This window comes from Oryctolagus cuniculus, chromosome 7 (assembly GCF_964237555.1).
Source record: "Oryctolagus cuniculus chromosome 7, mOryCun1.1, whole genome shotgun sequence".
Lineage (NCBI taxonomy): Eukaryota > Metazoa > Chordata > Mammalia > Lagomorpha > Leporidae > Oryctolagus > Oryctolagus cuniculus.
This window is the reverse complement of record NC_091438.1, coordinates 140,415,459-140,429,172: the sequence shown is the minus strand read 5'-3', so window position 1 is coordinate 140,429,172 and position 13,714 is coordinate 140,415,459. Positions and strand designations below refer to the sequence as shown.

General features: G+C 47.8%; 1 protein-coding gene across 5 annotated transcripts in view; it reads left to right on the top strand.

Annotated features, from left to right (window-relative positions):
- The first annotated feature begins 5,055 nt into the window (after positions 1–5,055).
- KHDRBS1 (KH RNA binding domain containing, signal transduction associated 1) overlaps positions 5,056–13,714 on the top strand; it is a 48,221-nt gene continuing 39,562 nt past the window's right edge. For all 5 annotated transcript variants that reach the window (XR_519655.4, XR_007913861.2, XR_519654.4 and 2 more), the window contains exon 1: positions 5,056–5,658. Coding sequence is in view for 1 of the 5 variants with exons in the window: in XM_002720635.5 (XP_002720681.1) it covers positions 5,277–5,658 (382 nt within the window). In the remaining 4 variants the exon portion in view is untranslated. The remainder of the gene's footprint in view (positions 5,659–13,714) is intronic.

The following is a 13,714-nucleotide window of genomic DNA, read 5'->3' as shown; positions in this document are numbered from 1 at the left end:
ACTGGCTGCATCGATCAAGGAGACCTCAGTGCGGGGCCACAACAACTGCGCTGGTTGGCATGTGCTGGGCACTGCGAAACTACTAGAGAGCATGCCACTAGTAACCAACTCAATGAGCAGGGACTGGCATCGTGATGCAGCGGGCTAGGCCACCAGTTGCAGCGCTGGTATCCCACAGCAGAGTGTCAGTTCCAGTCCCAGCTGCTCTGCTTCCGATCCAGTTCCCTGCTATTGCACCTGGGAAGGTAGCAGAAAATAGCCCAAGTGCTTGGGCCCATGCCATGCATGTGGAAGACCCAGACGGAGTACATGGCTCCTGACTTTGGCCTGGCCCAGACCTAGCCATTGCGCCCATTCGGAGAGTGAACCAACAAAAGGAAGATCTCTGTCTCTCCCTCTCTGTGTAATTCTACGTTTCAAATATATATATATATATATATATATATATATATTTTTTTTTTGGACAGGCAGAGTGGATAGTGAGAGAGAGAGAGACAGAGAGAAAGGTCTTCCTTTGCCGTTGGTTCACCCTCCAATGGCCACCGTGGCCGGCATGCTGCGGCCGGCGTACCGCGCTGATCCGATGGCAGGAGCCAGGAGCCAGGTGCTTATCCTGGTCTCCCATGGGGTGCAGGGCCCAAGCACTTGGGCCATCCTCCACTGCACTCCCTGGCCACAGCAGAGAGCTGGCCTGGAAGAGGGGCAACCGGGACAGAATCCGGTGCCCCGACCGGGACTAGAACCCGGTGTGCCGGCGCCGCTAGGCGGAGGATTAGCCTAGTGAGCCACGGCGCCGGCCTATATATATATTTTTTTTAAAGAAGAAATGAGAGTTTATCATGTAATAGAGTGTGTCTAGGTGTGGTGAAGTCTCCTGGGCTGGTGACAAAGCTGATCTGGCTTGGTTGCTGGAACTCCCTGGGGAGAGGAATGATAACAATTGCATTCCTTTTGAAGATTCTGTCTTTGGACAGATTAGAGGGATTCAGGAAGCCTTGCCATGCTTACCTACTCGTAATCAACATACCAAGGCAACATATTTTTGGGGTTAGCTTTGCTTAGTGAACAATTCAAGCAAAATGATTAGGAATGAGTAATTTAGGTGCATATAGGGATAAAACAGTAAGTGGGCTTCTCATAGCATCAGTAACTTGAAATCCTGAAGTTATGTTACATTAAGTTGTATACATTTATGAAATGTCTGAGTCATATCTATATAAATTAAAATACTGAAACATTAATTGCTGAATACAAGCTTTAAGTATTTGTCATCTTGTTTTTACATGTCATAGAGAAGCTGAATATATCTAAAAAAGTTCTCATGAGGAAACATGTTTCTGAAAATTATAAAGTAGTACTCATCTACAAAGTGCTGATATAAGACAGTCCGAAAGTGTTTACATCCTAGGTTGCACCAGAAGTGAAGGTTAGTAAAAATTAAAAATCTAGTAACTACATGGTAATTAAAATAGAAAACAATAAGCGGGGCTGGCACAGTGGCGTAGCAGGTAAAGCCATCGCCTGCAGTGCTGGCATCACATATGAGCACCGGTTCGAGTCTTGGCTGCTCCACTTCCAATCCAGTTTTCTGCTATGGCTTGGAAAAGCAGTAGAAGATGGCCCAAGTCCTTGGGCCCCTGCACCCTCGTGGGAGACCTGGAAGAAGCTCCTGGTTTCTGGCTTCGGAACAGTGATCTGGCCATGTGGGGAGTAAACCAATGGATGGAAGACCTCTCTCTTTGCCTCTCCTTCTCTCTGTGTGTAATTCTTTCAAGTAAATAAATAAATCTTAAAAAAAAAAAAAAAAAAAAAAAACAAGCAACTCCTTATTTGAAAAAGTAAGACATGCTTTTGTTATAAGGTATGGAAGGTTTTTCTTTTTCTTTTTTTTTTTTTTTCAGGGAAAAAAAGGAGTAATTTTTGTTCTGAAGTAGAATGGCTGGTTCCAAAACGAGAAAAAGGAAAAATATAGGACAAAACCTGAATGGATAAGAAGTTGTGGAATGTTTGTAGAATCTTGTGAATTTTATGTGTGATCAGGCTGGCTAAAATTAGAAGGGAATTCTAAGTCTTTCTAAAAACTGGGTTTTTCATATCAAAAGTACACTGATGCAAAACTAGAATTTGGTTTCTCTGTAAGGCACCAAGGTTTACAATGGAGTGCCAATTTGTTCTTAGTAGGAAATAAAAGTTTTACCTTTTATGTAATTAACTTGGGAAAAAATTATTGTGTGTGTGTGCATTTTAAAATTTTATTTGAAAGGCAGAATGGGAGAGGGAGAGAGAGAGAAGGAGAGAGAAGGAGAGAGAATCTCCCATCCACTGGTACACTCCCCAAGTGATCAAAATAGCAGGGGCTGGGCCAAGCTGAAGCCAGGACCCAGGAAACTCCGTCCAGGTTCCCCATGTAGACCAGTAGACTCAACTGCCAAGCCATCACCTGTTGTTTCCCAGGATGCCCATCAGCAGGAAGCTGGATTGAGGTAGCACAGCATGGGCTGGGGGCACCCCAAGCGGTGTTAACCATTTGGTCAAACCCTCTCCCCTGAGTTTATGTTTTATCAAGATCATTTCTTGTGCTTTCTGCTTTATGGGTCCTTTATTACTTAACAAAAATAAATCTTCTTAATATTAAAAAGCCAAGTTTTTGTTGACACCTATGTAGTCTTCTGCATTTGCTTTTTGAAGTCTTTTGTGTCCTGTGATTCCATCTTGATGAAATATTTTAAACCTTTGATTTTTAAAAATTAATTTTATTTGAAAGGCAGAGACAGAGAAAGACATATATTCCATGTGCTGGTTCACTCCCTAAATGTCCACAACAGCCAGGGCTGGGCCAGGCCAAAGCCAGGAACCAGGAACTCAATCCTGGTCTCCCAGGTAGGTGGCGGTAGCAGGGATTCAATTACTTGAGCCATCACCTGGCGCCTTCAGGGATACACCAATGCAGGATACACCTGTATTCAAAGCCAGGCACTCTGACATGAGATGCAGCCATCCCAAAGTCGGGTTTTAACCGCTGCACTGAATGCTTGCCTTGCCCCCCCTTTCTTTTTTGTAAACTTCCCCACAACAAATTCTAAATTAAGCCTTTGTGACCTCCCCTTAACTTGTGAATTTTCTAGTTGGGCTCCTGGAAAACTTCAAAGGACATGTCTCACATTCTAAAAGAGAATTTAGGTTTACGGGATATGTTAAATTACATGGGAAGAATGGCCAAATATTGATGTGAAGCCTTCTTTAACTTATATTTATCAGATGTTATTGATATGTGTTCCAAAAATTGTATGAAATTCTTAGAAATGTTATGCTGCAATTATGCTGATTTTGTTAAAGTGCTGTATGCCACAGCAATAGCAACACAATATTTTCTTCCAGCCGGCACCGTGGCTCAATAGGCTAATCCTCCACCTTGCGGGGCCGGCACACCGGATTCTAGTCCCGGTCGGGGCGCCGGATTCTGTCCCGGTTGCCCCTCTTCCAGGCCAGCTCTCTGCTATGGCCAGCGAGTGCAGTGGAGGATGGCCCAGGTGCTTGGGCCCTGCACCCCATGGGAGACCAGGAAAAGCACCTGGCTCCTGGCTCCTGCCATCGGATCAGCGCGGTGCGCCGGCTGCAGCGGCGGCCATTGGAGGGTGAACCAACGGCAAAGGAAGACCTTTCTCTCTGTCTCTCTCTCTCACTGTCCACTCTGCCTGTCAAAAAAAAAAAAAATTTCTTCCTACTTGACTTTAAACTACCTGAGTATTCAAGGACAAGGGTCATTTATGTGACCTTAAACTACTATACCAGACACACAACACACATGCCCCACCACCATCACCACCACGGTAGTTTAAAAAGTTGAAGGAAAAATGGAAGTAAAATATATTTGGGTAGGTACAAAAAATTTCGAAATCTATGCAAAAAGTCTTTAAAAATGCAACATTACAAGGATCTCGAAATTGTTTTGCACCAGATTTGTTCCCATGAACTTTTTGACATACCCTCATGTATTTTTATTTATATAACCCATAATCTGTACAAAATTTTTTATGTATTTTGTACTTTATACGTATAATTTATGGATATTAGCGTTTTGTTCTCATTTTAGTAAAAAAACGTAGCCAAGCCTTTATGTTCCCTCATTAAAGGGGTCTGAGCTTCAAATCCAGAAATCACGTTTCCAAGCACCCAGCAGGCAGTTTCCAGAGACGCTTTTGAAAGTCGCGAGCTCATTTAGGAAACAGATCCGGAAGGAAAAGGGATGGAAGGAGTACTCTGAATGGGTGAAGAAAAAAAAAAAAAAAAAAAACCTGCGGCCGGAAGGGAAAGTTAGAGACGCGCCAGGCGTTCGATGACTGATAGTAGAGACCCGGGCTCCCCCGCACGCAGCTCCCAGACCCGAGCCGGCCTCGGGCGAGAGATCCGCTGCCCAAGGCCCTCGCCTCAGCACGGCCGCCTGAGACCCGGCCTCTGCTCACTCCGCGAAATAACCGCTTCAAGCGGGAAGCAGGCTGCGACACGGACGGACTTCCCCGACTAACCACGGCTAGCGTGTCAGAACCTAGTGTGCGGGAAACCTCGGGACAGCACGGGGCTCCCTGCTACGCTTCAGGTCTCCGCCCTCTCAGTTCAAGTCTCCCAGTCAGCCGGCCGTCCCCAGCGCCACCACGCATCCCGGCGTCAGCCTCTCCCTGCGCCTCCCTCCCCGCGTGCCCCACGCAGCCAGCACGTCTTCACGCCGGTGGCCGGCCCACACCCCCCGCCCGGCTCCGCGGCTCGGCCGTTGGAGGGGGCGTGGCCCACGAGTAACAGGTCTCCCCCCCACCTCCGCCCCACGCTCGCCGCCGGCCCGCGCTCAGACAAAGACATTCCACAGCCCCCGCCCCCTCCGCGCACCCGGTCCGAAGGGGGAGGAGACACGTGTCCCGCTAGCGCCGAGTCACGTGGGAGAAAAAACGAACGGAGCCCGCGGCCGTCCGCGCACGCGCGCCAAGCTCCGGCCTGGCGGGCTCCGAGGGAAAAGAGGAGGGGGGAGGCCTCCGGTTCGGGCACCACGGCAGTGCGCAGGCGCCGTGGCCCGACTGGGGACTTTGTTCTTCGCGGAGAAACCCAAGGGCGGTGCCGGGATTTGGTGCGCACGCGCGCTGCCTCATTTCCGGTGCTCTCTCTGGCTGGGTCGCTCGGGTCGGCTTCGGTCGCTGTTGCTCCCGCTCTACCACCGCCGCCGCCAACCGCCGCCCGGGCCTCGGCCGCGTCGGTCCCCTCGATCGCTCGATCGCACATCCTCCGCGATGCAGCGCCGGGACGACCCCGCCGCGCGCATGACCCGGTCCTCGGGCCGCAGTGGCTCCATGGACCCCTCGGGTGCCCACCCCTCGGTGCGTCAGACGCCGTCTCGGCAACCGCCGCTGCCTCACCGGTCCCGGGGAGGCGGAGGAGGGCCCCGGGGGGGCGCCCGGGCCTCGCCCGCCACGCAGCCGCCGCCACTGCTGCCGCCCTCGGCCACGGGTCCCGACGCGACGGTGGGTGGTCCGGCGCCGACCCCGCTGCTGCCCCCATCAGCCACGGCCTCGGTCAAGATGGAGCCTGAGAACAAGTACCTGCCCGAACTCATGGCCGAGAAGGACTCGCTCGACCCGTCCTTCACTCATGCCATGCAGCTGCTGACTGCAGGTGAGCGGGCCTCGGGGTCCCTCGGGGTCGCTGGACCACCGGGGCGGGAGGGGTGCGGGAGGAGGTTGGCAGCGGCTTTGTTCCTCTGGCATCCCAGTCCCTCGGGACCGTGGCGGTCGGGAGCTCCCCCTCTGGCCCTCGTCTTCGGGGGCCTGAAGCCCGCCTTCCCACCCCGGCGCAGGGTTGCTGCGGGCGCCCGAAAGCGACTGGGAGATCTCCGAGCGCCGAGCTCCCCGCCCCCTTCCCGACCCTCCCCCTCCCTCCTCTCGCAGCTGCCCCGCGCTCCGAGTGCTCAGATTCTTCCAGAAATGAGCCCGTATCTCCCGCGTCCCCCCCGAGGGGAAGGCTCTTGGGTGGCGGGGAGCGCCTCGGCCGTGGGTGTCGGCGCTGCAGGCAGCCCGAGCCGGCGGGGATCGTGGGAGGCCGGAGGGCCCTGGCCGGCGCGCGGGCGTCTCGCGGGCCCGGCCGCACTTGGCCGTCACGGGAGCTGGAGTTGCGCCGAGGCACAGCGACTCGTGGGAGTCGGAGCTTGAGGTTTTCCGAATCAGATGTCCGAATCGGGCAGGTGAAATGAGGATTGTGCAGAGCCGGAAGGTTGTCGCCGTTTTATTTTACAACGTGCTTTCAACCGTCATTCAAGAAGCGGGGAAGCAGCCCTGGGGACAGTGAAATGAGATGACGGGAGGCGGTAAGGGCTGCAGGGGAGCTCCCAGGACGGGCCCCACCGCGAGGGACGGACCGTGGAGAGAAGTTGCTCGGTGCCTGCACCTGGAAGACTTGGCCTTTTGTGTTCATTCTTGCTTCCGTGGCGAGATAGATGGGAATGGTAGTCTTTGTTCTCCGCGGACGGGAGCTTCTTCCCTCGGCAGCCCTGACCCCCTCCCTAATCGCTCTGATTTCTCACTGCAGCCTCTTTTTGACCTTTTCTTATAGTTAGAAATGTTTTTCAAAGAAATATTTATTATACCTAAATGGTAGAGTAACAGTTCATGGCCTTCGACGCTGAATGAGAAGTCGGAGCCATTGACAAGATTGATACAAGGGACAGTTCATTGACAGTTCATTATGAAAATCTCATTTCCTTCCCTTTGTTCTCTCTCCCAACACTGGTAAGGGTTTTTTTTTTTTTTTAACGCAATAAACAATTAGAAAATTTCGATAAATTGCTTAAGATCTTTAACTCAGTTCTGTGCTGTCCTATATAACCACATTCTACTTTTCCTGTTTTCTTCTGACAGGCTCTTTGAGAGCAAGAATTGCTTTTTATATTTAAACATGTTTTTTGGTACTGTGCTGGACATAGCAAACTCCAGGTGTTTGAAAATGTACACATGCAAACTCAGGAATGTCAGACTAATTGGTAAAGTTTGGTTTAGCAGTCGGATTTTTAATTTTCTCAAATCTTCAGGCAGTACGCATTGCATTAAACGCAGGAGAATAAAGTACACTTTAGAGCCTAAAGGTGTTGACTTGGTTCTCAGCGCTGGCCCTTAATTAGTTACCGGCTCTGGGGAAGCTTTCTGAACCTCAGTAACCTCATTTGTAAAGTGGATGGTAAGTTTGGAAGATTAAATGATCTGTAAAATCACCAGCAGTTTCTTTTGATCTGTATCATTAGCTAGAAGAAGCTGTCACCACAATTTTTTTCTGGTTGTGAATCCATGGTAATGAACAAGGTATGAGAACTTAAGATATATTTTGCCCTTCTGACTATCTCCATTGCCCAGCGTGATGTTCATCTTTTAAGATAGTTTCTTAGGATAACCATTAAAAATCATTGATCCTTAAAGATTATTTATATTTTTCATTCTCTCACTGCTCCTTATTTTTTTTCAAACTTGGGCTTTTTTAATGCCTTTTTTTTTTAACCTAAAGAGGATGGAAATATTGAGAACAAAATTGGGTTGTGTGGATACTTCTTAGCATAGAAAAGTCTTAATGTTTGTTGGATATGGTTCTTAAGGTATTTCTAGAGAAGAGATTACAGTGAAGTCAACCAATCATAAGGAAATGAGACTGAGAAGAAAGAATAGTGTTTAATCCCTGAGAACATATATTAGAAAAACAGCTAACGTTGTGTCAGGCCCTGGATTAGAGCACTTTACATATTCATGACAACACTAGAAGTTATTCTTTTTTTTTTTTTTTTAATTTATTTGACATGTAGAGTTTACAGACAGTGAGAGAGACAGAGAGAAAAGTCTTCCTTCCATTGGTTCACTCTCCAAATGGCTGAAACGGCTAGAGCTACGCCAATCAGGAGCCAGGAGTCTCCTCCTGGTCTCCCATGGGGGTGCAGGAGCCCAAGCACTTGGGCCATCCTCCACTGCCTTCCCAGGCCACAGCAGAGAGCTGGGCTGGAAGAGGGGCAACCGGGACTAGAACCCAATGCCCATATGGGATGCTGGCGCCGCAGGCAGAGGATTAACCTAGTGCGCCACGGCACCAGCCCCAGAAGTTGTACTCACTTTTACAGATAAGGAAAGAAAGCCATACAGAATATAATTTGCTTAAGGTAACAATTAATAAGCCACATAACCAGGATTTAAAGTAAGTCTGAGTATGAAACCATGCACCTAATCCTTTTCCCCTCCTCCACACTATAATGCCTGCTAAAAGTTGTAAGCTTTCATTGGAGAAAATAAAAATCTTATGGAAAGTATCAGAGTGCTGACAAGACAGTGACAATTGAGGCCAAATACAGAAGAAAACCTAGCACAGAGCCTAGCATTTGGAACTGTGATAGTCCAGGCACCTCTGCCCATTCCTGAAAAGGTGCCCTGCCAATCAGACCACTCATTTGCACCACTCACAGCTCCCCCGTCCCTCTCCTAGGTTTACTTTATTTTGTACTTAACAGCATCTGGTGCACCATATGTTTAATTAATTGCTTTGTGGTCTGCTGATCACCTTCACCTGGCTCCTCCGTGGCTGGAAGGTCAGCTCCGCCAGGGCAGGCATGTTCTGTGAGCTGCTTTCACCACTCTCACCTCCTGTACCTTGAAGAGTGCTGCCCAGAGTGGCCTCTTATTAATGTTTCCCGAATGAATAATGAATATTCACCTTGTGTGGTGAAAAAATATTGACACATTTTGAGGAATGTAGATTTTGAATATTGACTTCTGTCCTAGCCAGATCGGTATTCAGCTGTGATGACAATTAAATGTATTTGCAGACATGCAAGAACTCAACCAACCACCCATGCTTATTTTCTGAAAGAAATATAAATTACCTTACTATTTATGTTAGCATTTATATAATAAATGTAAAATGCTGATATGTATGTCAACGTTCATTTTCTGCTTTCTACCATTAGGAAAATAAAAGTGTAAATGACTCAGGAATAAACAGTGCCTAGAACATCTTGATGGGCTACTCCAAAACTGTCCTTCAGAGAAGCTTACAGTGGAGAACATCATGCAGTCTGTTGAAACTTACAGATAGTTAATTCCTTGATTTATGATATTTTATAGAACTATATCAAGACCGTCACGGTTCATTCTACAGGACAGGCAAAAGCTGTGATTAAAACTGACTGGAAGGTGGAATCGAAAAGGAATTTTTAGGCCAACTAATACAACTATTAGGGAAGAAAGAGGCAACATTTATCTCTATTTGCCACAATCGCAGGGCTGTTTACCTAGGAAAGCAGTTAGTGCTGTAGCTGATTACAAGGTGAGGTTGTATAAATAATTAAATTTGTGATGTAAAAGCAATAGCCAGTTGGAAACAAATTGGCAAATGGTCTCATTTTTAGAATAATATAAAATAGCTGGAGATAAGAAATCAAAATCAATTCAAAATATGTGTGAGTAAACATAAGCAAAAAGAAAAAACTTTGTAGAGCATGTGCTACTCACTTTGTATCATTATCTTCATTCCTTTGGCCATTCTAAAGAGTAGAAAGAATTTTTATCACTGTTAGAAATGAGGAATATGTGATCACTTGTCAACTAATATGAAATTTTTTAAAAATTTTTTAAAGATTTTATTTATTTGAAAGTTGGAGAGAAAGTGAGAGATCTATCTACTAGTCCACTCCCCAGATGGCCACAACGGCAAGGGTTGGACCAAGCCAAAGCCAGGAGCCAGGATCATCTTCCAGATCTCCCGCATGGATAGCAGGGGCCCAAGCACTTGGACCATCTTCTGCTTTTCCAAGGCCATTAGCAGGGAGCTGGATTGGAATTGGAGCCGCTGGGACATGAACCAGCACTCATGGGATGCTGGCATTGCAGGAAGCTGCTTTACCTGCTGTGCCACAGTGCCGGCCCCCCAACATAAAATTTTAACCAAAGGTGATAGGGGAAGATCTGAATAGAAAGACCAGGGAGTGCAGTGGAGGATGGCCCAGGTGCTTGGGCCCTGCACCCCAGGGGAGACCAGGAAAAGCACCTGGCTCCTGGCTCCTGCCATCGGATCAGCGCGGTGTGCCGGCTGCAGCGTGCCGGCCACGGCGGCCATTGGAGGGTGAACCAACGGCAAAGGAAGACCTTTCTCTCTGTCTCTCTCTCACTGTCCACTCTGCCTGTCAAAAAAAAAAAAAAAAAATTAAAAAAAAGAAATATGCCATGTCCTGGGTGGGTGGGTCGGGTGGATGTTGGCTGAGAGTTAAAGAGGACGGTACTCCTTAGGTGACCTGTTGGGTATTTTTGCATTTTCCAACTTAATTGCAATTGGATTTATTTTTTCAACTTAGTAGAATATAAAATAGCTAAAAGAGTAAATGAAGATAAATTCATAACTTTGTTTTTTTTAGACAGAAAAATAATGCAGACACGGTATGCTGACAGAAATTAAGTCAGAAAAGATGTAGGGCTTGAGAGAATGTGAATTAGAAGGATTTTTTTTTTTTTTTTTTTTTGGACAGAGAGAGAGACAAAGAAAGGTCTTTTGCCGATGGTTCACCCTCCAGTGGCTGCTGCAGCTGGTGCACCGCGCTGATCCGAAGCCGGGAGCCAGGCGCTTCTCCTGGTCTCCCACGCGGGCACAGGACCCAAGCACTTGTGCCATCCTCCACTGCCCTCCCGGGCCACAGCAGAGAGCTGGACTGGAAGAGGAGCAACCGGGACAGAATCCAGGGTGCCGGCCAAAACGAATAATTCTTAAGCATTGCTGATACATGTGTGAATTAGTAACAGCCACTTAGATAATAATAGTTTGGCATTTATCTGAAAGCTGAACACTGAGTTTCCTTAAAACTCAACAGCAGTGTTCCTAGGAATGTGCCCAAAGAAACTTATGCATGTCATCTGCTCATTCAAAAAGTGAAGCACCTTGTTCACAAAACAATGCAATCATACCAAATAATATGGTAGATTTACAAAGTAAAATATTTATACAACAACAGAAGCGGATGAACTATAATTGCATGTGACAACATGACAAAATCTTGGCAATCTAATGTGTGAAAAAGTGTCCAGGGGCCGGCATTGTGGCACGGCAGGTTGAATCCCGTCTGCTCCACTTCCTATCCAGCTCCAACAAAAACAGCAGAAGACAACCCAAGTACTTGGGTCCCTGCACCCATGTAGGAGATCGGCTTCAGCTTGGCCCAGCCCGGACCTTTGTGGCCATTTAGGGAGCGAACTGGTAGATGGAAGAAATCTCTAACTAACTGCCTGCCTGCCTTTCTTTCTTTCTTTTATTTTTTTTATTTTTTATTTTTTTTGACAGGCAGAGTGGACAGTGAGAGAGACAGAGAGAAAGGTCTTCCTTTGCCGTTGGTTCACCCTCCAATGGCCGCTGCAGCCAGCGCGCTGTGGCCGGCGCAACACGCTGATCCGCCGCAAGGCGGAGGATTAGCCTAGTGAGCTGCTGCGCCGGCTACAATATGATACTATTTTTATAAAACAACACTATCAAGATTAAACAAAATATTATTAAGCATACTTGTATCTGTGATAAAGCAGTTTTTTAGGCAAAACTCAATGTGTTCACCATACAGTCAGCAATTGCACCCTTGGGTGATTGTTTCAAGAAATGAAAACTTGAGTTCACATAAAACCTGTAGTGTTTGTGGACGTTGACAGCAGTTTTACTCATGTTAGCTCAAATTGGAAACCAAGTGAAACCAAATACCTCCAGTAGATGAATAAACTGTAGTTCATTCATATTAAGAAATACTACTTAGCAATAAAAAGAAGTGGACTCTCAGTGACTGCAATGACTTAGATCTCAAAGCAAATTTCATTGAGTGAAAAAAAAATACAGGCTGGCGCCACAGCTCAATAGGCTAATCCTCCGCCTGTTGGGCCGCATACCGGGTTCTAGTCCCGGTTGCTCCTCTTCCAGTCCCGCTCTCTGCTGTGGCCCAGGAGTGAGGTGGAGGATGGCCCACCTGCATGGGAGACCAGGAGAAGCACCTGGCTCCTGGCTTCGGATCAGCGCAGTGTGTCGGTCATTGGGGCGTGAATCAATGGAAGGAAGACCTTTCTCTCAATCTCACTGTCTAACTCTGCCTGTCAACAATAACAACAACAACAACAACAAAACACAAAAGGTTATGGGGGCAGCGGTTTGGCACAGTGATTAAGATGCCGCCAGGAATTCTGCATCATCAAAGTGCTTGCGTTCGCGTCCCATCTCTGTTTCTGATGTCTGCTTCCTGCCAGTTCGCACCCTGTGATGTGGAGGTAATGGCTTAGTCCTTGGATTCCTGCTACCCTAGTAGGACACTTGGATTTTTTTTTACCTCCTGAGTTTTGCCTGGCCCAGCCCCAACTCCAGCTGTTGCGTGTCTTGGGGCCCCAGCTGCCATGGGCACTTGGAGCGTGGATGGACGATCTCTTCTTGTGTCTCTCTCTTTTTCTGCCTTTTGGATAAATTTTTAGAAAAATTAAAAATGTTCTGACTGTGTAATCCCATTAGTAAAGCATACTTGAGAAAACAAAATAATGGTGATGGAGAACATATTAAGTGGTGAGGAAGAGGCAGCAGGCACCTGACTGATTAAATTATGGAGAGCTAAGCGAATGAGTGCATGTAGAACTGGTGAAATCTGAATAAAGTCAGTGGGTTCTATTACTGTTAATTTCTGGTTTACGATATTGTATTATAGATCTGCAAAATAGTCTTATAGACTAGGTGAAAGATGCATATGATCACTCTGATTTTTTGTTTTGTTTTTAAGATTTAGTTATTGGCCGGTGCCGTGGCTCACTAGGCTAATCCTCCGCCTAGCGGCGCCGGCACACCGGGTTCTAGTCCCGGTCGGGGCACCGGATTCTGTCCCGGTTGCCCCTCTTCCAGGCCAGCTCTCTGCTGTGGCCAGGAAGTGCAGTGGAGGATGGCCCAGGTGCTTGGGCCCTGCACCCCATGGGAGACCAGGAAAAGCACCTGGCTCCTGGCTCCTGCCATCGGATCAGCGCGGTGCGCCGGCCGCAGCGCGCCGGCCGCGGTGGCCATTGGAGGGTGAACCAACGGCAAAGGAAGACCTTTCTCTCTGTCTCTCTCTCTCACTGTCCACTCTGCCTGTCAAAAAAAAAAAAAAAAAAAAAAAAAAGATTTAGTTATTGCAAGGCAGAGTTAGCAAACGAATGAGTGAGGTTTTGTCTGCTGGTTCACTCCCCAAAGGGCCACAACAGCTGGGACTGGATCAGATGAAAGACAGGAGCCTGGAACTCCATCCAGGTCTTCCACATGGGTGCAGGTACCCAAGCACTTGGACTGTCTTCCATTACTTTCCCAGGCACATGAGCAGGGAACTGGATTAGAAGTATAGCAGCCAGGACTCAAGCCAGCGCTTGTGTGGAATGCAGGTGTCACAGGCAGCATCTTAAACCACTGCACTGCAATGCCAGCCTGTTTCTTATAACAGCATATTTGAAATTTAGAAAATGTTATTTATTTATTTATTTTGACGGGCAGAGTTAGAGACAGAGAAAAGTCTTCCTTCCGTTGGTTCACCCCTCAAATGGCTTCTACGGCCAGCGTGCTGCACTGATCCAAAGCCAGGAGCCAGGTTCTTCCTCCTGGTCTCCCACATGGGTGCAGGCGCCCACGCATTTGGGCCATCCTCCACTGCCTTCCCGGGCCACAGCAGAGAGCTGGACTG